We start from the raw sequence: 21,096 nt of genomic DNA, 5'->3' as shown, positions 1-21,096 counted from the left end.
AGAGTAAACTGATTTATTGATTAATGCTTTAGGCTGAAAATGTTTTTGTTTTTTTTTAGTCTCTAAGTCTGCACTTTCAGGCATTTTAAATTTCTGCCCTTAAATCAGAGTTCTCCTTTCTCTCGTCCATAGTTTCGCAGAGAAAGCTGTCAGTCCAACATTGTGTGTCACTGCTGCCGGGCATTACTGGAATACTTGTCTACCTCTGACAGGGAGCACTGAGGGAAGGCAGCAGCTCCGGGAGAACCTAAAGATGATCCTGAATGCCCTGGTTCATACCACTAAACAAGAAAATGTATAAATCGTTTGTTATTTAATGAGCTATTCTCATATTCATCCATATCAATTTATCCAACGATTCAGAGCAAGAATTTTACATAGATGACCCTCCATATCTACGTAAATCAAAATAATTCGTTATCCAGCTTTAGTAGAAATAGATACATTGCACATATAAATTAAATATCTTAACATAGAAGTATTTCCCATATGTAGACAATCTCCAGACTGCAGGTATTCCCTACTGTTCTTTGTCTGCACCTGGCCAAAATACATATGTGGGAAGACATTTTTTCCACAACTACAATGCTAGATTTCTGTGATGTTTAACAATGTGGTGGTACAGCACTAACACAGAGCTCAGCAGTAACGAAAACAGACACTGAGCCTCCATGTTATGGGAAATGGTTTAGACACAGACAGACAGCCTCTCCCGGATCATTTATAACATTTTCTGCTATATCAACAGCCGAAAAGACAAAACGTCAGCCTAAAAAGTCAACAACAAAAAGAGCCACTAATGAGCAAAGCATTAAAAATAAAAAAAATCTCTATTTCTTTCATGCCATTTTTTAATTATATCTTTTTGAACGCTTGATTTTTGTTGCTATCAAGGTGACTAAGGTGTCTTAACATCCTCTGAAAATCAGTGCAGTTTTTTTTTCTTTTGGTCCTAAAGGGGAAAAGCTTGTGGGTGTGGCAATTGTGCAAAACATCTGCCCATCTCTGCCTGTGAACAGCAATCCAGCCACGGGGATAAACAGCAGTTCAACTGCAAAATCTATAATTAAAGAGCACTTATGTGAGAATTCAGAATGATGTTTATCTGTCGTGCTCTTCTCTTCTCAACACTGTTCTTAAGCAACATGTTGTAAGTGGGGGTAAACATGATCTAGCTTATATACAGATGATGGACTTTTTTTGTATAGTATTCCCAAATTGCTAACCAGTGAGTCTGGAAGAGAATTTACAGATATTGAGACAGGGATATATATAAGGAAAGGTCACACAGCCTTTGCTCCTATGTGTTATCAGTGAGCTCTAACTATGACCGACTACCTACGGCAAATGCTCGATTTCCCAAGAGAGTTAAAATAAAGCATTAATCCTTTTCCTGTTGTATTTCAGCAGCAGAGCAAAGTGAAAAGGCCGCTGACCTTGGCAGCACAGCCTCTAAGGAGATCAAAACACAGAGCAACAAGTAAGCACCAAAAAGAGCCTCAAAATATAATACATACTTTGATACAATCTACACAAATGTACCCTACAGCTAATTATTTGACCTCAGTATAGCTATGTGCTCCTTTTTGATGGACAATAACATACCTGTGAATTCCCAAGCAGTGAAAGTCATAAAATCATAAATCATAATTACTCTTGGTTGTCCTCATGACGGTGATGCACAGTAGTGCAGTGGTTTACTGTCTCGCCTCACAGATTCAGGTTCATACCCTGGCTGGAGCCTTTCTGTGTGAAGTTTGCATCTTCTCCCTGTACATCCGTACTTTGGCTTCTTCCTACTGTCCAGCTGAGTTTACAGTGCTTTGAGATCCAGTGTTAATAAATAGATAAATACCAGTCCACTCCATGTATTTAAATGAAACACATATAGAACTTTCTCCCAAAACTGCAATGAGTTTTATTCTGTATCTGTTTTGTATATTGGTGGTATGGTTTGGCTCTGGGTTCAAACCTCTGTTTTCCTGTGCTTGGCTGTGTTTTTTTCTGGATGCTTTGCTTTCCTCCCACAGTCTAAATACATGCATGCTATGTTAGCATTAGTGGCTTTTGCTGGCTACCGATAACAAATTGATAACAAAATGGTGAACACACACTTGTTTGCTTTTCCATTAGAGGCGAACATTTAAACTCTATATGTTTCTGTGTCTGTATATTTGCGTCTTTGAAAGATGAAGAGGTCCTAACCCTGAGAGCAGCTATTTACCGTTTGTTGCTCCAAATCTACATCGATGAGGAAGACTTTGAAAGCGCCCTGCAGCTGCTGGCCAAAGCTATGAGAGACATGCCTCGCAGTAGACACCGGTTGTGAGTGAAATCATGAACATGAAGAGATGAGAGGAGCTTAAAAACATAGACATTTGACTCTTTGTTGTGTTAACCCAGGTCTCTGCTCAAATATGGTGTGCTGGTGAAAGCACGGCTGGGAGAGAACATACTGCCAGACATGCAGAAATTAGAAGATGAAGGGGAGCAGTGCCATTCGTTCATGTGGCATCAGGTGGCACTGTGTGCTGACACGGTAGCCAAACAACTGACTTGCCACCAGAAAGCCATCGTCTCTCTCACAGTAATATACCTCGAAATGGAAAACATAATGCATGCGGATGATTTATAAACTTTTCATATTAAAAAAAACTGTCCCTGTGTTTTGACTGTGCATGGAGGTAGTGCAATATTTGTAGCAATGGTTTTAGTACCATCATGTGGTGCTGACGTGCCATTACAACCCACTTCAAATACCTTTTTATATGGTGTGAAGAGTTCCATATGATCGGGCTTGAATTTTTCATGTTTATGATTTTTTTTTTAACTTTTGTGTTTTTAATGTCATCTCTGAACAGAGCGCAGAGACTAAATGGCAGAAAGTCAGCATTCTGTTAAGTTTTGGACAGTGGCTGTACAATCACAACTTCCCCAAAGAGGATGCCAAACTTCAGGTTCAATGGGTAATAGATATCCTTCTACACATGGAACCTGGGAAGGCAGATGGAGTAGGTAGGACTCCCTGTCTCGTCTCGCTCATTGTATTATGTCAAACAAGTGTCACTGACTAGTTTTGCCAGTTCTGCTACTGTGCACTCTGAAAATCTCTGGGGGGGAAGGTAACACATTCTGAGAATTCCCCTGAGGTTCACATCTCAGGAGTGCTTTTCCACTTGGATTAAGTCTGCATGTGTGCGATTACACATTAGCACATGTGTCTGCATGCTTTTTTTTTTAACCATCCCTGATGTTTTACGCTGTGTTAGGTTAACATCTGATCAGTCTGATCCTAAAATGAGCATTGCCACTGCTTATGTGTAATTGCTTCAACATTAAAGTCATGTGTTCCCCTGTGCAAACAAAACAAAAAAAACCCAGACTGGATCAGAGGAAAACAAACTGACCACTCGAGGAAACAGATTTGTCAAGATCCCACGTGGGTACCCACTGAGAATAAGATAGCACCGCTTTAAAGAGAGTTGTAAGAAGTCTTTATAGCCTCCTGCTGCGAGTACCATTAATATTCCCTCAGAGATAAACTGCCCTCTTCAATAAAACCTCTTTATTATTCTCTTAAGTTGTAACTGTGTTTCAGTCATTCTGATAGATTATCCTAGATATGTTTCTCATTTAACATCTTTTATGTCTCTTTTTTCTCCAGAGGATGAATCTGTAGAGAGGGATTTGGGCCCTGTGAAAAGTGAGTACGTGCTCGGAGTCCAGGGGTTGTCATTTACACAAAATGTGTCCGGTCTAAAGGAAGTGCGTCGTCTGGACTACTTGATACAAGCACACACTCTGCTTGCCATCATGGAGGACAAGACTTCGCCTGAGCACCAACTTAACCTGCTCAGAGCATACACTTTTGTGCTCCAGATATGGCAGGTAGTGCATCTTCAACTCCACTGCTCTTGACAACTTTGACAGCGGCTTCAGATGCAAATTGGGCTCAAGCTGAGTGCAGTATGTGCCATGACGTGTGCACCGTATTTCACTACAGGTTTCTATGGCAGCAGCGTGTGAGATTTCCAGGGAGACGACAAAGAGTGAGGCACTCCAACCTCCTGCCTCTGCTGAATCCAAAAAAGGCAAAGACAAGGGCAAAGACAAAAAAGCCAAACAGGTAAGTTTCTCATATTTGTGCCTTTGCTTGCTTTGAAATTTAACTCAGTTACTTGACTTAATGTAAAGTTATGCCAGTTATGTTCATCCACTCTGCCTGTTTGATTTCACGGTTCACAAGTTACGTGTTGACTGCACACCGGTGTTAAAAACAAAAAGTTGATAGGTTTGTAGCTTGAACCTATTCACTGGAACGTTGAAGACAATATAATTACACAGCAAAAGCATTGAACACCAAGTAGGCAAAGTTCTTCGTGTTACTCATGCATAAGGGAGACCTGCCTGGAGTCAAGTGTCGTTCCACCACTTGACCTCCGTCAGACTCTCAGCCAGGTTCCCCATAGCACTCCTTTTATTGTGGTTACATGAATATGCATAGGGTCATTAACACATAACATCTTACATAGGTATACATGTGAACAAAGAATACTGAGTGTGTGTGTGTGTGTGTGTGTGTGTGTGTGTGTGTGTGTGTGTGTGTGTGTGTGTGTGTGTGTGTGTGTGTGTGTGTGTGTGTGTGTGTGTGGGGTCAGAGTGTGACCCCATAAATGACTTCCCTAAACCTGCTGGTCTGGAAGTCCAACAGTTCATCTAAACAAAAGGCACTTAGCCTAAAACAGATATAGATACGTTTATCCTACCATAAGACAATAAGACAAGGTACGACCACTTCCCATGCTCCCAGGATGGGAAGTGGGGGATTTGGGCCCTGATCTTTAGCAGGCCTTTGCAGCCTGCTAAAGATCACACATCCTATCACTACACAATTGATTATACACCTCTAAGCATATATGGTTAAATATTTCTAAGCATAAATGACAATCAACAATACAAAACCTAACAAAAGTCAGTACTGTGTCTCATCTGTTTGACCAGCCTACATCTGCTGATGAAAGACCTAAAGCTGTTGTCTTGGATCAGACACCTCCTTCCACCACGAGGGACTGGGCCTCCTTTGTCTGTCCCGACCAGGCCAGGCAGATATTCAGAACCAGCAGCAACCCCCACTGTATCAACACTCACAGCATTACAAAGCAGGCAAGACTACAAACTTCTCTCATACATTTCTCTCTGCATTATAAGGTGTACCATCTGTGGTATTGTCTCAGACTTCACTTTTTATTTAGCAGAGGTTGTATCTCCCAGCTATATAGAATCAAAGACTTGGCTATATAAAAGCGAAGCGGTAACTTAAAGTCAGTGTTGCTGCAAAGTTTTGTTGACAAGAAAGCACACTTATTGATCTTTGGGGATCAAGTTAAGCTGTCAGAAGACGATAAAGCCCTGGTATTCTAAATGAAACATGTACTGTGATCCATTCATGGATCTACAGCCTCAGTGGGATGGCAATATGTAACAAGACTTCATCTAATTGGTTAGAAAAAGGAGCAAAGAGCCATTTTCTATTCTGATAAAACACTGAAAGGTCTTGATGTATACTTGTTAGTGAAAGTCTTTAAACCTTTATGTTTCTCTTTGTGTTTGGCTGTAGAAACAAAGCCTGTTTTATCTCAACCTGCTGGAAAGAGAACTGAACTCACTGTCACTCGGCCACCTGACCCTTCCTGCAGTGCATCTAGCTGAGACCATTGCTCATGAGCTTTTGGATATGACAAGCCTCTCTGACCTCTACAGGCTTAGGTAAAAACCAGGGTGACCTACACCTCACACTCAGGTCTTAGGTAGTCCTACTGTATATGAGAAGAATGTTGTTTAAAGCGTTTGAGGTTCAGAGGGTGGTACAAAAATCAGATAACTTGCTCAGTGATGAACTTTATTCACTAAATACAAGATAATATTCTCTTGGTAAAAAAAAAAAAAAGCTGCACTCAAAAAATATTTACGCCCAAATTGCTGACTTTAAATCACTGGATAACATGTAAATTTTCTGTGGAATTTTTGCTACATGAGTGCAATGTAAAACATCAAATTTCATTTGTTCAAATTAAATTGATAGTTTACTGGAATCGGGTTACATCAGATTTACTTTATTGGTATAGAGCAAGTTTACACCAAGCATTTTTTCCTAATAATTAAATATTTGAATAAATAAACCTTTGACTTTATCTATAAAGCTACGATTTACATCATGTTTAGTGTGCCTATCAATTTTTCAACATTCTGTCAGTTTACAGGTATTCAGGTAATGCTATATATTTTTAAAAAGTTGTATAAAGCTTTATGGCTAAAGGAGGCGCTGTGTGATGTCTCAGGGCTCATGAAACAGAATTGATTGGGTCAGAACATGTAGGATGGACTCAGCTACAGGGGAGCTTACTTTATCCTGATCTATGTTTAAAAGCGCTGCACGCCACCTTCTCTAACCACTTGTATCACTGTTAAGGTACAAGGTGTGATTGAAAAGTTCAGGGAACTGGTCAATAAATCTCCTGCTAAAATCTGATGAGATTTGTTGAAAAGGCTTCCAGTGCAGTTTTTGTTTTCAGATGACTTCTCAAAAGGCCCATTCTGACCACTATCACTGTGGAGCAGTTTCTCCAGTGAGAAAGAAATTCAATATAATAAATATCAGTTTCTCTTATAAATTTTATCATCTTCTTAAAAAGCAAATACACACAGTTTTTTGTTCATTTCCTGCTTGCCAAGTTTTCCACTTTCCCCACTTTTCTTCACTCACGACAGACTTCTACTGAGAGATCTTGAATGAAAAACTGGATAAATTTAAATCCGGTGAGCGTTTTCATTTTACCTATTAGGCTTGTTCCCAAAACTTTTGGATCATAGCTTGAAGATACGCAGTGATAAAATTGTGTGTGGCTCAATCAGTGAATACTTACTGTTTCCAAATATTAATAAATATTATGTCAGTTTTGTATACAGTAAGTGTGGCTGTTTCCAGCACACGTTTCATCTCATTTAAATTGTGTCCCAGAGTAAAATAATTACTTGACTTAACTGACTGACTGAGGAGCGTCAGCCTGCGGTCCCATAAGTTACTCCATCATTGAATGTCATGTTCCTCTTCCTGTTTTCACCTTATTAGAATTGCCAGAACCTGTGTTGAGCTGGGTTTGGAGGCACACTCACCATATCAGAAGAAGCTTCTGCCTCTGAGTGCAGTCCCAGAACGAGAACAAATGGGGTACGTGAACTGGGCTATAAAGATTTAATGTTTGTGCATCTTTAATAACCTATGATATCATATTCATGACTGCAGGTGCCGCAGAGCCGTAGTGCTTTCGCAGGAGAGGAGCAGCCTCCGCAAAGCTCGCAACCAGGTCAGCTTCTTCTCACAAAACAGATGCATCTGTGCTTATGGTTTACATGTTAAAGAAATTATACTTTAATTAGCATTCATTGTATTGCTTCTCAGAGGATGATTGACAACAGCCCCAGTAGTTGTGGTATTTAAATTAGTACTTTTATAATATAGCACAGAGTTATGGCAGATTAATATTGGATGTTTAAGATGATGATTTTTGTGGCTAGAATTATAAATAGTTATCACTTTTTTCCCATTCTTCCAACTCTGTTATTCTCTATAATCTCAGCTTGTTAATAATGTTGATTATGTAATCACAGCTGATAAACACTATAAGACTCTGATCCCAGCAGGACATGTAATGATTTTTACATGTTACATACATTTAGTTACGTAATGTTACATCCACATTAAATATTACACATACACTTGATGTGCTATGTGTAATGTGTAATTTTCTTCTTGATATCTCATGTGTATGCAACATGTTGTCAACTGAAAGCTTGAGAAAGAGTTTGATTCAGTTTATTAAAAAAAACGTTATCGTCTTATACTTTGGTGAATACTTTGGCAGAAAGGAGAGATGGGTGAGAGTGCGCCGGACATTTGGCTGGACAAAGCTGAGGTTTGCCTCAGTGTGGGACTCTATGAGTCAGCCAGACAACTCCTGGCTGAGGCCCACATGGTGTCTATGGTAAGGTTAGGAAGGAAATATTTGAAAATATTACCCTAAGCTTTATTTATCATTCTAACAAACATATTGCTGATCTACTCTTTGTCGCCACTATCAGAAAGAACATTTATTCTAATAGACTCAACTATGACAAGAAAATACCCTCAACTAACACGAGACACAGTATTCAAGCTATGAAGTTACTTTACATCCAGGATATTCTAAGTAAAGTATTTCACTACCCATTACCCTGCAGCATAGCCTAATATGCACTGGCACAACAATAAAACTACAGGCTACATGCTAACATGCTGGCACAAATCCATAAACTACTAAGGAGGACATAGAGAGGATTTTCTTTTAGTATTGAAGTTGATAGCAGTGTTTTTGGAAACCAGGCTAAATAACACTTCACAGAAAAATGATATTGACGCAGCAATTCTGCTGTACTGCCAGGGGTTAGCATGGGCCACAGCAATCTGGAACAATGCTGAAGCATTTAATAATAGCTTTTAATAATAAGTTATATATAAGTTTAAAAAATTCGCTGATCACAGATTTTCATCTTCAGAGGTTATGTTTTTTCTCATTGTGAAAGACTTGAAAACCCAATTAAAGTATAATAGTTTGTATTAGTTAGAGGTTGCATAAGAATGCTTGGCAGATGAGTGCAGGCTAAACTGGATAGTTTTCAATCTTCTGATGAAGTTCACAGTAATGCACTATGCTGGACTAGTGCAGGGCAGACTGTGGTGTTCATGGTCAGTGTTGGGTTACATCAAGAGTAGCAGTCATCAGTTTAAACAGCTCTGTCTCCTTTTATTTTGTTAAATTCAGTTAAAAAACTGCTGCATCTCTAATGTTTAGAGCAGCAGCAGTAAAGATCAACTGATAACTCAAAGAAGACAAATTTACTGGAGCTCACGATACATATTTTCACAAGTTTTATTTCAAAGTGATTTTAGGTTTGGACATTAGGTTTCCCCAACCTTCTAAATCCCACTGTAACACCTGGTTATGGCCTGTTGTACATTACCTTTGGCTGCCTGACATTTATCTCTAATATCACATCGACCGGGATTCTTCACTGCTGCCTCTAGTCTTTGAAAGAGTCGATCCCTTGTTAGAAGCAGTGGGCTTCTAACTTTATCATTAGATATTTGTCCCCTCATAGTTATAGTTATAGACTGCTTCACTGTTTTTCCCCTCTTGCCTCAGAAACTGAAGGCAGCTGATGGCAACATGAATGTTCTACTTCTTTGAGTTGCTCAATTTAGGAGTCACTACAGTGGACTCAATCTCACCCTATCCCTGGCATCTTTGTCTGTCACACTAACCCTCAGCATGTCGTCCTTCCTCTTCCCTGGTGGCTCCATCATCTTCTAATTCCGCCTTGCCTGGTCGCTGCATGTTAACTAAAGGCTTAGGATCTTTCACTTCTTCTTTTTTCCGGTGCTATCATCTCTCTACTTCACCCTCTGTTGCTTTGTATGGTTGACAACAGGAATTTAAAAGGGTGCTCCAGGTGAGGCTCGAACTCACAACCTCGGCATTGCTCTACAGCGTACTGTCATATAAGTACCGCACGCTAACCGATTGCGCCACTGGAGCCTGTGCTATGTTGCAATTCAAGTATCATCTTAATTGTGTAACACGTAATAAGATTACTGAAATTTGCTGCAGAAAGATGTATTCTGATTACAGTTTGGAAATGATATGTGGTCTTTAACACTATACAAACTGAATTACAAAAATTATGATGATGTCTAGACTAGAATTACTTCAGAGCCAAATTGCATTTGGTTGCTTTGACTCTTCTATAATTGATTTAATTTCTGATTCAAACTGTTTCTGTTGAGGTGCTTGGAGACCAAAGTGTTATATCAAGAAGTTTGATCTATCTGGCCAGTTTGGCTTGTAAAGAGCAGAACTATGCCCAGGCTCTGACTCTGCTGGACAAAGCCCAAACCCTGGGTGGGGATGAGGACTTCTGGTACCAGCTTACCCTTACCAAAGTCACAGCTGTGGTAGGCCAGAGAGACAACGATTTTCAAACAAAGGTATCGAATTACAACCTTCTGATAAGTCTTTGCACAGTGTTGTGTTTGTAGAAATTTTCCCTCAAGGCTTTTTTTTTTTCTTTTATAGGTTGATCAGACTATAAAACAAGGCTGTAGAGCTCTGAAGCTAGTACTTGAGCAGCGGGTAAACCAAGCCCCAGCGCTCACATTCTTGATCACCTCATTAGAGATGAGGTAAACATGAAGCTTTCTACTTAGATGTTAATAGTGTTTGGTTTTTCTTAGTTAAGCTGACTATATTATAAATGTTTGTTGTTTTCTTAAGATTTGTTTTCATTTCTGAACTTTACTTTTGATCTTAAGTGAAAATGAAACACTCACACTCAATGAATATTTTAGATCAATTTTATATTTAACCACAGTTGAATATTTTTATAAATATCTTATACAGCTTTGAATAGTGCTAAGCATTAAAGAAGTGATTTGAGTACTCAGAGTAGAAAAGCACTATATAATTAACAGTTTATTTACCATTTATCTACCATTTGCAGATATATCTGGAACACACTGATGCTTTGTCCCAAACAACTATTGTATTGTTTTAAGTCTAAGGTTTATTTAGCTGTATAATATATATTGTATTTTTAAGTACTGTTTAAGCCATTTACAGAATGTCGCAATGTGCCTTCACTACAGACTTTGGCTTAAACTTTAAGAAATAAGATCTACTTTGCATGTTGGAAACTATTCTAGTTGCTTTACATGATGTGCATTCAGTGTAATTCATTTGAACATCTGTTTCAAATTATGTTATAAATGTTTAAAGAAACTGACAACACTGATTATGTAGCAATGTCTACATCAATTATGTATTTGATGTAATCTTTATCTAACTCAGTGTGATGTGTTGCTTTTCAGAGGAGCCTTGGAATGTATACGTGCCATTGGTAGTGGGGAACCTATGGAGACACTCCACACTGAGGCTTTCCAGAGGCTAATGACTGCCTGTGATACACTCAGAGAGAGCGCCAGTGGCTTTACTAAACTCGGCTATAGACAACAGGCAGCAGAGGCACATGGAGAATGTGCGCATGGTTTGAGGTTAGTCAACAGTTACACCAGGCCTAAATTGAACAGTATTTAAAATTGGAACAGTTTTAAACCATGCTATGTGCAGTATGGAAGTGCAGTTTTCACTACAGCAAATTAAAGTGTAACTCTGTTTCCCCGTGCTTGTTTTCATTCAGTCTTGTTTTCTCACACAGACAAACTTTTGCCCAAATCCAGCTGGTACACTCTCTCCCTGCGCACACTCAAATAGTTTTCTACTTGGGTACTGTTCAAAACTTTGTCTTTCTAAAAATCCAAAACAAAAGAAAAGAATTTGGTGGTGACAATGCAGTACAGTGGTGTAATCGTTAGCACTGTGACTAACAATCAAGAAGGTTCTGAGTTCAGCTCCACCATCAGGTCTGATTTGGAGTTTGCATGTTTTCTCTGGGTACTCTAGCTTCTTCCTACATGTCCAAAGACATGTGGTTAAGTGATGATTCAAAATTGCCTATGTGAATTTCAGCCCTATGACAGACTGGTGACTTGTCCAGGGTGTACCTTACCTCTTGCCCTGTAATAACTGGGATAGGCTCCAGCTCCCCCCCTCCACGACCCTGATAAGTGGATGGATGGACTTTAATGTTTTAAATTTTTGATAAAAAATATTTATAGTTTTGAAGGTTATAAGAATAACAAACAATAAAGAAGAAAATAATCATAAGAAGTGTATCATAAAATGGAATCACGTGAGGCCCATTATTGTTGGACCATTTTTTGTAGTTTTGCCTCTGTACACTGCTGCAGTGTATTTTAAATCAAACTACAAAGATGTGATTGAAATGGGGACTTTCAGCTTTAATTCAAGTAATGCTTGTGGGTTCTAGACTTCAGTCACTGACTTCATCCAAGTATTTTCATCCAAGTATTAAATACAAACCAACAAACAGAGGCTAAACAAAAACTGTCTTTATTCAACAAATGAAATGCTCTAACTGTAGGTGCATTTTCCATCCATTAGAGTGTACAATGCTGCAGCTGCTGATTGGTAGTTAAAGTTTATGTTGAAAAAAGCATACACCCGAATTTGTTTTATTTAAGAAGCCCTTCAGGAGCTGCAAGTGTGATCCCACACAGAGTTAGACTCATTACCGAGTGGGAGGATGAAGGGGACAGATTGGAATTACACCTTTTTTTTCTGTCTTGGTGTGCTTTTTATCTTCTACTATCATTCATTTTTTATCCTATTACAACTATTACAGAATCCTAGCCAATCATACTACTGAAAGAGAGTCGAAACAGAGCTTCCTGATGAATGGGCTCTCTCAGCTGCAGCTTGCTGTCACGGTGCAGGAACATGTAGTACAGAATGCTGAGAGTCTGCTCCCCCCACAGGAAGAGGTAAATCTGTCATCTGTCATTGTCATGATGTTTTCTGCAAAAAACATTGTGAGCTTTTTAATCTCTTACATGTTCTTAGAAACTTCTTTTCCTATCTGTGCTTTCAGCCAGTCACAGAAAGTCTGCTCATGTTTGAAGCAGCAGAAAATAAGGCTGAAAAAGGACTTTGAGCAGCTGTGATAGTACATTTGTTTGGTTATAACAGTCAGAGTTTAACAGCCAAGCACTCTGGCTGAGATTGTTGTGCAGATGGTGAAGTTCTTTCAATTTTTGTTTTTATTTAGAGAAGTTTTGAGCTTATTTGGAATGAGGAAGGGAATTTACTCTGGAACATCTAAGTAACAGGCTTTGTTTGTGCTCTTTGCTTGACCGAATCACAATAAAGCTTGTATTACTGTGTCACTGTCATATTCTGGGCTTCCTTGTTGTATGATAGCTAATTATTAGTGTATCTATGTTTTCTTTATATACCTCCATATTCATTCATGTAAATCTTCTTAAGTAGTTCACAGTTAAACATAATCATTTTTTAACCTGCTACTGGGCCTCAGTGTAGCCCTCACACTCTCATACAGATGAAGTTATATGAGGGCTTCAGGGGCAGAGATGAACTGGCATAACGATGGATGCAGCTCTGATAGAATCACAAAAGAGAGATCGATCCAACAGTTCCCACACCTGCCACAAATCCTTGTTCAATTCGTTTTTTGATTAAATCTGCTATGGATGTTTGACTTAGCTGTTGGAGGCTGAAAGCTATTCCGTAGCACTGTGCTTTCAGTAGGTGGTGCTGCTGCCCAATACTGGATGAGTTTTGCCACCCTACATTGAAAATAGTTGTAACCTCTGAAGTCATGCTCATTTATTCATATTTATAATCTGGGTACACCCGTTTTTTAATTCTGTGCTATTTAAATCTGGGTTTTCACCTTCAAACTGCTGCCCGAGTTTCTTGATATCCACATCTCAGAATATCTGATCCAACTTTGTATCTAGGATCTTCTCTGAACTCATCAGCACAGCCCACTCGTATACCCAAACAGACCAGAGAGAATATTTGTCAGCTGATACGTGGAAATGAAACACTAATTGCATTAAGGCTAATTTACATCATGGAGCCCTTCTCTAAAAAGCTGTCATCTATTTAACACTGTCTGTCAAGCTGGATTTAAGAAGTTAGTGTTCTTGTGTGAACACAGCATGTGATGTCACTAGGTTGTTTGGAGTTTTATCTTAAAAACCATAGACTGCCCACTTACGCTTACTATAACACTTTCTTGAAGTATAACATTTCTTGAGTTCTGCCTCATACACAACAACATATAAAGAATATGTTTGTGTATGTTAGAGTTCTGTTATAATCTGCTTCTTGTATTTGTATCATGTGTATTTACACTGGTGCTGTTTTCATCCCTGCCAGAGACATGGACTGTCACTGGCAGCCGCGCGGAGGCTGCTTGGCCTGCGGCTGGCCCTGGTTGAATTCTGCCTGTCCATGCTAGAGGAGCGCTGTGCCGAGGAGACGCTGCAGGCTTTGGCCTGCGAGAAGATGACCTTAGCTGAAATAGCACTGGAGGAATATTCACGCTGCACACCTGAGCCTAACTCCAAAGAAGAGGTTAGACTGCAAACACTTTGACATCGTGGTACAAATGTGAGATCTTTTTGTTGGATTCAGATGTAGTCGATCATGCCTAGCACAACACAGACCCCTCATTTGACATGAGTTGATATGATACATTTTTAGATTCTGCTATACACCGGCGTTCTGCATTCTACACATTTGAATTATTATTATAGCTTTATTTTATTCCTTCTTTTTTTTTTTTTTTTTTTTACAATATAATAATACAAAACAGTAGACTCACAGTCATGTAGGAATCTTAGCCTCAGTTATAATAATAAACCTTTACAGGATGGTTATGTTAACTTTTTTTTACAAACTAACAAAGATAACAACTGGAAACATTTCCTGTAGATTTTTATTTATTTAAATGTGTATTCTTTCAATGTTATTTAATCTAAAAGTATTTGGGCACAAATACTTTCCATGCCCAGTGGAACATTATCAGTCAGTTGATTGGCCTCCCCAGAGCCCAGACTTCAAAATTATTTTTGAAGCAGTGTGGGATTATCTCGACAGAGAACAGAACAAGAAGCAGACAACATCCAAAGAAGAGCTTTGAATGTCCTTCAGGAAGCCTGGAGAACTATTGCTTAAGACTATTTAAAGAAATGACAGGAACGCTGCCAAAGAGATTTCAGGCTAAGTTTAAAAATGAAGGTGGTCATACCAAATATTCACAAGCTCATTACAGGATTTCCATGTATGTTTGCATGTATCTGTAACAAAGCACAACAAAACAAGGCTTGACTTAAAACTTTGCCACCATACTGCAGTTTAGCTGAAATGATCTTTTCTAAGAAAATACTCTTAGAATCTAAAACATATTTTAAGGATAGAAAATAAACCAGCTATTAAATAAATGAAAAACACCCCATCCTCCTATAAACCCTTAGTTCATTTGTCATGTTTCCTATGTACAGTTTTTAAGACAGTTGATTATGTCCAAGATCCATTTTTTCCTAATGTTTCCTTAAAATTTAGTTCAGAGGTGTGTGCAGGTTAGCTGCCACTTGGGGGTGCTAACATGCAAAGTACTAGGAGCCATCGTGTGTGCACTGTTATGAGAGTCGTCTGTGGGATTTCTAGTAATGCAATGTGCAAGAGATGTTTGAATAGCTGCCAGCGTTCATGGGCTGGTATGCACTTACTCCTCTCTGCTGTAGAATGCTCCTCAGGTGAGAGAGAGCCTCATATTGCACTCAGTACTAGCATGTATTTCTTCTGTTAAGATCCACATTTACAAAGGCTGCTCTTAGTCTCAACTCTGTTGACAACTACTTTAGAGTTGTATCCATTCTCAGTGTCCTGTCTGACAGTTGATGCATGCTTGGAAAGTCCAATAAGACGTTAGCAACTGCATCATCCAGAAGTCTGAAGTGGAAATTATTAATTTAATATCGATCATTTAAATTATGAGTCTGAGAGCTCGCAGTTCTACTAGCATGACAAATACTATCAACCTTTGCCCTTCTATCAGACAGTGTGTGTTATTTTTGTAAAATCCCAGTTCTTTGTTTCCGATCTTTCTGTCTTATCTTCTTTTGCTTTTCTCTTCATCACTTTCTCCACATATAGGAAATTATTTTTTGAGAAATACACACATTTTGTAGCTAGAGTACTTCATGTTGCCTCCACACAGGCCGATTCTGCCTCTTCTTAGCGGCTTTCATAAAATCTTTTCCCATTACAAGAGAAAAGCAGATCAACTCAAATTTGATCAGCTAAAAACAGATCAAACCTGGGCTTTCATTTGCTTCCAAAGCAAATTTCTCTACAGCCAACTCCCAAACATCAATGAATGAATGTATCCAATCAAATTTAGAGTCTGTGAATTCAGCTAGTTGTTTGTCAGTGCAAGTAAGCACTTTGTTTGTGATCCATCTCCTCATCTGACCTTAATTTTGTTGTGTCTTGTCCAGGAATGGATGAGTGTGGGAACAACCTTGGGGCAGATTGCTCTAGGCCAGCTGGCTGCAGTCAGCTCTCAGTCCCTGGACAGTATGGAGACCAGAGCTCACTGCATGAGCCTATTGGGAAAGTACATGAGACTGCTGGCTGGGCAGGAGGATCCCATTTATCTGTGTTCTCTGTGGGACACACATAAGCAGGTGCATAACCCAAAAGTTCAGCTATAGCTTTACATGTAATGTATATGTCTGCAGCCCTATGGGCCATAGAAAGGAAAACTGTAGAAACTTTATCATTCATATAATTTCTCTTTATCTGTGGAAGTCAGAAATCTTGGAGAACAATCAGGCCTTTTTGGATGCAGGCCCAGATACACACATGCATGCACCGGTGCACAGATGACCTAACACGGGGTTACAAGCTTATAGTGATTAGAGAGATGGATATTCTTTTACATAATTTAAGACAGAGAAGCTTAGAACTTCAAGGTTTGTGATCATGATGCGATTTTATACTAATCATGATCTTGAAACAACTTTGTGCAGAAGGAAGCCTGGGCCGGTTCTAAAGCCGTTTCCACAGAGGAAGGGGATTCACAGAAAGACAGAGGATCGAGCAGAAAAAAGCTGCGAACGACCTCTGCCAAAAGTTCTGAGCTGCAGGTACATACCCTCTGACAAGTGATCCCTGCACCCTAGACTCATCTCTAATCTGTGGTTTTATATTAAGGTTTTCCCCACTTCTCAAATCCCTCGGAGGGAACTTTCCAGGCATCCTGCATAGTTCTCATATTGAAAGTGAGCACAGAAAGATCTCCTGTAAACATCAAACTTGCAGAAGAAAAAAGGGAGGAAGTGTATTATTTATGTGGCAACATTTTGGAATGTTAAGTAAGATTCGGTTTTGACGTGCCTGTCTGCTTTGAGATTAATGATATTGTCACGAAATGTATTATTCCTAAAATCCCGGCGCCATTTGAATTTTATCAAAATGAGATAATCACCTGTACAGACAGCTTTAACCAGTTTCTCTATTATGCAGTTTTATTTGGGGAGGTTGGGGACTGTGCTTTGCCTGTTAAGCTAATTCTCTGTTAGAGAGCATGGTGGGGTAAGATGAGGTTTTTTGTTGTTGTTGTTGTTGTTCCTTCTTTTGACTTGCTTAAGTTTACTTAATAACACTTGTAGTTAAAGAAATATGAGGAATTAAAGCACCATTTAGGACTGTTATCTATTAACTGAAACCTTATGAAATAAGTAGTGTTCACAGAAGTGATCATCGTGGTCTACATGCTCCACACCCTATGTAAAGATAGATCAAGATGCTGTTATTGTTGCTGTACGTATGCTTTGTACAGTGAAACTGGAACATGTAAGAGCATGTAAGCATGTAGAAAGTATTTATTATTTACATACAGTGGGGCAAAAAAGTATTTAGTCAGCCACCGATTGTGCAAGTTCCCCCACTTAAAATGATGACAGAGGTCAGTAATTTGCACCAGAGGTACACTTCAACTGTGAAAGACAGAATGTGAAAAAAAAAATCCATGAATTCACATGGTAGGATTTGTAAAGAATTTATTCGTAAATCAGGGTGGAAAATAAGTATTTGGTCACCTCGAACAAGGAAAATCTCTGGCTCTCACAGACCTGTAACGTCCTCTGTAAGAAGCTTTTCTGTCCCCCACTCGTTACCTGTATGAATGGCACCTGTTTGAACTCATCATCTGTATAAAAGACACCTGTCCACAGCCTCAAACAGTCAGACTCCAAACTCCGCCATGGCCAAGACCAAACAGCTTTCAAAGGACACCAGGAAAAGTATTGTAGACCTGCACCAGACTGGGAAGAGTGAATCTACAATAGGCAAGCAGCTTGGTGTGAAAAAATCAACTGTGGGAGCAATCATCAGAAAATGGAAGACATACAAGACCACTGATAATCTCCCTCGATCTGGGGCTCCACGCAAGATCTCATCCCGTGGGGTCAAAATGATGATGAGAACGGTGAGCAAAGATCCCAGAACCACACGGGGGGACCTGGTGAATGACCTGCAGAGAGCTGGGACCAAAGTAACAAAGGTCACCATCAGTAACACACTACAACGGCAGGGAATCAAATCCCGCAGTGCCAGACGTGTTCCGCTGCTGAAGCCAGTGCATGTCCAGGCCCGTCTGAAGTTTGCCAGAGAGCACATGGATGATACAGCAGAGGATTGGGAGAATGTCATGTGGTCAGATGAAACCAAAGTAGAACTTTTGGTATAAACTCAACTCGTCGTGTTTGGAGGAAGAAGAATACTGAGTTGCATCCCAAGAACACCATACCTACTGTGAAGCATGGGGGTGGAAACATCATGCTATGGGGCTGTTTTTCTGCCAAGGGGACAGGACGACTGATCCGTGTTAAGGACAGAATGAATGGGGCCATGTATCGTGAGATTTTGAGTCAAAACCTCCTTCCATCAGTGAGAACTTTGAAGATGAAACGAGGCTGGGTCTTCCAACATGACAATGATCCAAAACACACCGCCCGGGCAACAAAGGAGTGGCTCCGTAAGAAGCATTTGAAAGTCCTGGAGTGGCCTAGCCAGTCTCCAGACCTCAACCCCATAGAAAATCTGTGGCGGGAGTTGAAAGTCCGTGTTGCTCGGCGACAGCCCCAAAACATCACTGCTCTCGAGAAGATCTGCATGGAGGAATGGGCCAAAATACCAGCTACTGTGTGTGCAAACCTGGTAAAGACCTATAGTAAACGTTTGACCTCTGTTATTGCCAACAAAGGTTATGTTACAAAGTATTGAGTTGTATTTTTGTTATTGACCAAATACTTATTTTCCACCCTGATTTACGAATAAATTCTTTATAAATCCTACCATGTGGATTCATGGATTTTTTTTTCACATTCTGTCTCTCACAGTTGAAGTGTACCTCTGGTGCAAATTACTGACCTCTGTCATCATTTTAAGTGGGAGAACTTGCACAATCGGTGGCTGACTAAATACTTTTTTGCCCCACTGTAATATCTTTAAAATGAGCCATCGGAGAAACCACTTGCAAACTATTTTATAGACCAGATTTTAAAGCGCATCCTTAAATATTATTATTCATAATTAAACCCTTAATATTGCTGAGTTCTTGGGGGGCAGAAAATACATTTAACACCAAATCTGTTTACACTTATTGTAAAAATGTTGAACTCTTTATTCTCTGCAATGATTTGCTTTTTACTTTAGATGTCAACAGTATTTTTGGCATCTAGATAACTGTTTACCTGATAAACGTCACCTCCAATGTAGTATAAATACAGAAATACCTGCACATCATATTCAAATGGATTATGCTCCACATGCTGACAGGAAAAACTATGATTTGAAATTTCTGACAAATTGCATTCCACTGTCTGTGTTCTAAGGAAAAAAGCGGTCGAACCCTTGACGCAAAAAGCCTTGAGCTCGTTTTGCTCCACAACCACTGTTTTGGAAAAAGTGCTCGCTTTAACAAATCACACTTACACTGTTGCCAATGTAGTTACACATTTCTACACACCTGTGATATAGCATTATAACCCTAGGAAAATACCTTTTTACATAAAACATATATTGTCTGTGAAGCCAAAAAAAGTTTCCAAAGGCAAGAAACTTGTAACGTGGGGTGAGGCTGTCAGAGCTGGCAACTTGGTGTATCATTTTTAGCTGGCTGAAAACATCAGGTGTGTGTGCGTCTCCTCGTTCTCCTCCTGTTCTCTGTTGTGTGTTTTTCACGGTGAAAACAGACACACATGAAGCGAACTTGAGCAGACACAAGTGAGGTACAGTGAAGATTGCATTACCTTAGTTGACAACAACATGTTAAGTTACTCTAACTTAAATACTGCATGTGCAAAAAAGCTTTGACAGTTGTGTTTAGTTTTAACTGCTAGCACATAGGTATGTTCCAGTGTGCTCTGGACACAGTGTATTTTTTCATTGTTTCTGTGACTTTATCGCTCCCTTGACGTGCTGGAACAGCCTCCTTCTATGTGTGACAGGACCTTTAGATTTACATATTACTCACTGGATTTTCATATCTCGTCTAAAACACTTACACCATATAGCAAGAACTTAACTGTGAGTGTATGGGGTTCACTGATACAGAGCAACTACAGGGATGCTATGTAGACAAGCAACAGAGGGGTGAGGCAGAGACTAATTTGCATATGTATACAATCACAGTTGTAGAATTTGATTTTAAGCCATATGCAGGGGTAACTTTCATTAAAGAGAAGTATACATTTTTGTTACTTTGGCTCCAGAAGTCCTATTTTAACACGCATGTAAACATATATTTACAACTGCATGACCATGATGTGTACATGTGTGCTTCTTATGTTTCTTTATTCTGCTACAGAAAAGCCAGAAAGCTCAGCAACTGTTGGCACAAGCCAGCAAAGCACTGGCTGAGTCCATCAGCCTATGTCTCCAACACAATTTATCCTCCTCCATCTTGGCCGGTGCATCTCTGAACATGTTGGAGTGTCATGGCCAGTCTGACCCTGCAGTGGCAGGTCAATATCTTGCCCTGCTTCAGGTACATGCAAAACACATTCCTATTGTGTTTTGCAAAGATGATGTGTGTGTGCTCAGGTTTTGTCTTTGCTTGCTTATGATGTTCTTTAAGAACACTTATGGTAATTTTTTAAGATTAACCGCTCTTTCGTCCACCCGTCTCCTTTATTCCCAGAGCTGCCGCACTGTTGCTGTGATGGCTGAGGTCCTAAATTCTGCTTGTGCCGACACCAGTGCATCCCAGCTCTCAGCTCTGCTCAGCATCCGCAGGAATCTGCTTCTTTCTCTCGAGGAGAGACCCAGCAGCATGATAAGGGAAGTGGAGGACTCCCTTAGCAGCCTCTCCAAGGTAGCAGGTCACCAAACACCCATGCTCATGATTTATGGATTCTGTCATACCCAGCTCAGTAAATTCCCTTGATGGGGAGCATAATAGTGGTGCTGTTATGCCCTTTGCTTCAATTGCACTGTAGGGTTCCAAAGTCACACAGAGCAGTGGAGCTGGAAACATTTTTTGGGGCTT

At 39.7% G+C, this 21,096-nt stretch overlaps 1 protein-coding gene and 1 non-coding gene across 4 annotated transcripts in view; one reads left to right on the top strand and one right to left on the bottom strand.

Moving 5' to 3' along the window:
* cfap46 (cilia and flagella associated protein 46) overlaps positions 1-21,096 on the top strand; it is a 66,928-nt gene that overhangs the window by 29,701 nt on the left and 16,131 nt on the right. For 2 of the 3 annotated variants that reach the window (XM_026190829.1, XM_026190827.1), the window contains exons 24-44: positions 133-295; positions 1,408-1,480; positions 2,190-2,325; positions 2,404-2,587; positions 2,862-3,015; positions 3,665-3,888; positions 4,004-4,126; positions 5,002-5,163; positions 5,618-5,766; positions 7,130-7,228; positions 7,304-7,364; positions 7,923-8,042; positions 9,881-10,081; positions 10,170-10,276; positions 10,961-11,143; positions 12,355-12,493; positions 13,914-14,111; positions 16,040-16,228; positions 16,574-16,690; positions 20,416-20,595; positions 20,749-20,922. In XM_026190829.1, coding sequence (XP_026046614.1) covers positions 133-295; positions 1,408-1,480; positions 2,190-2,325; positions 2,404-2,587; positions 2,862-3,015; positions 3,665-3,888; positions 4,004-4,126; positions 5,002-5,163; positions 5,618-5,766; positions 7,130-7,228; positions 7,304-7,364; positions 7,923-8,042; positions 9,881-10,081; positions 10,170-10,276; positions 10,961-11,143; positions 12,355-12,493; positions 13,914-14,111; positions 16,040-16,228; positions 16,574-16,690; positions 20,416-20,595; positions 20,749-20,922 — 3,136 coding nt within the window. The remainder of the gene's footprint in view (positions 1-132; positions 296-1,407; positions 1,481-2,189; positions 2,326-2,403; positions 2,588-2,861; positions 3,016-3,664; positions 3,889-4,003; positions 4,127-5,001; positions 5,164-5,617; positions 5,767-7,129; positions 7,229-7,303; positions 7,365-7,922; positions 8,043-9,880; positions 10,082-10,169; positions 10,277-10,960; positions 11,144-12,354; positions 12,494-13,913; positions 14,112-16,039; positions 16,229-16,573; positions 16,691-20,415; positions 20,596-20,748; positions 20,923-21,096) is intronic. The other variant, XM_026190828.1, reaches the window with a different exon arrangement.
* trnai-uau (transfer RNA isoleucine (anticodon UAU)) lies at positions 9,539-9,632 on the bottom strand. The gene is made up of 2 exons: positions 9,595-9,632; positions 9,539-9,574 (listed from the first exon to the last, which is right to left on the bottom strand). It is a non-coding gene; the product is annotated as a tRNA-Ile (tRNA).

The sequence above is a fragment of the Astatotilapia calliptera genome, chromosome 13, assembly GCF_900246225.1.
Source record: "Astatotilapia calliptera chromosome 13, fAstCal1.2, whole genome shotgun sequence".
In the NCBI taxonomy this organism is placed as follows: Eukaryota; Metazoa; Chordata; class Actinopteri; order Cichliformes; family Cichlidae; genus Astatotilapia; species Astatotilapia calliptera.
This window is presented reverse-complemented; position numbering and strand designations above follow the sequence as displayed.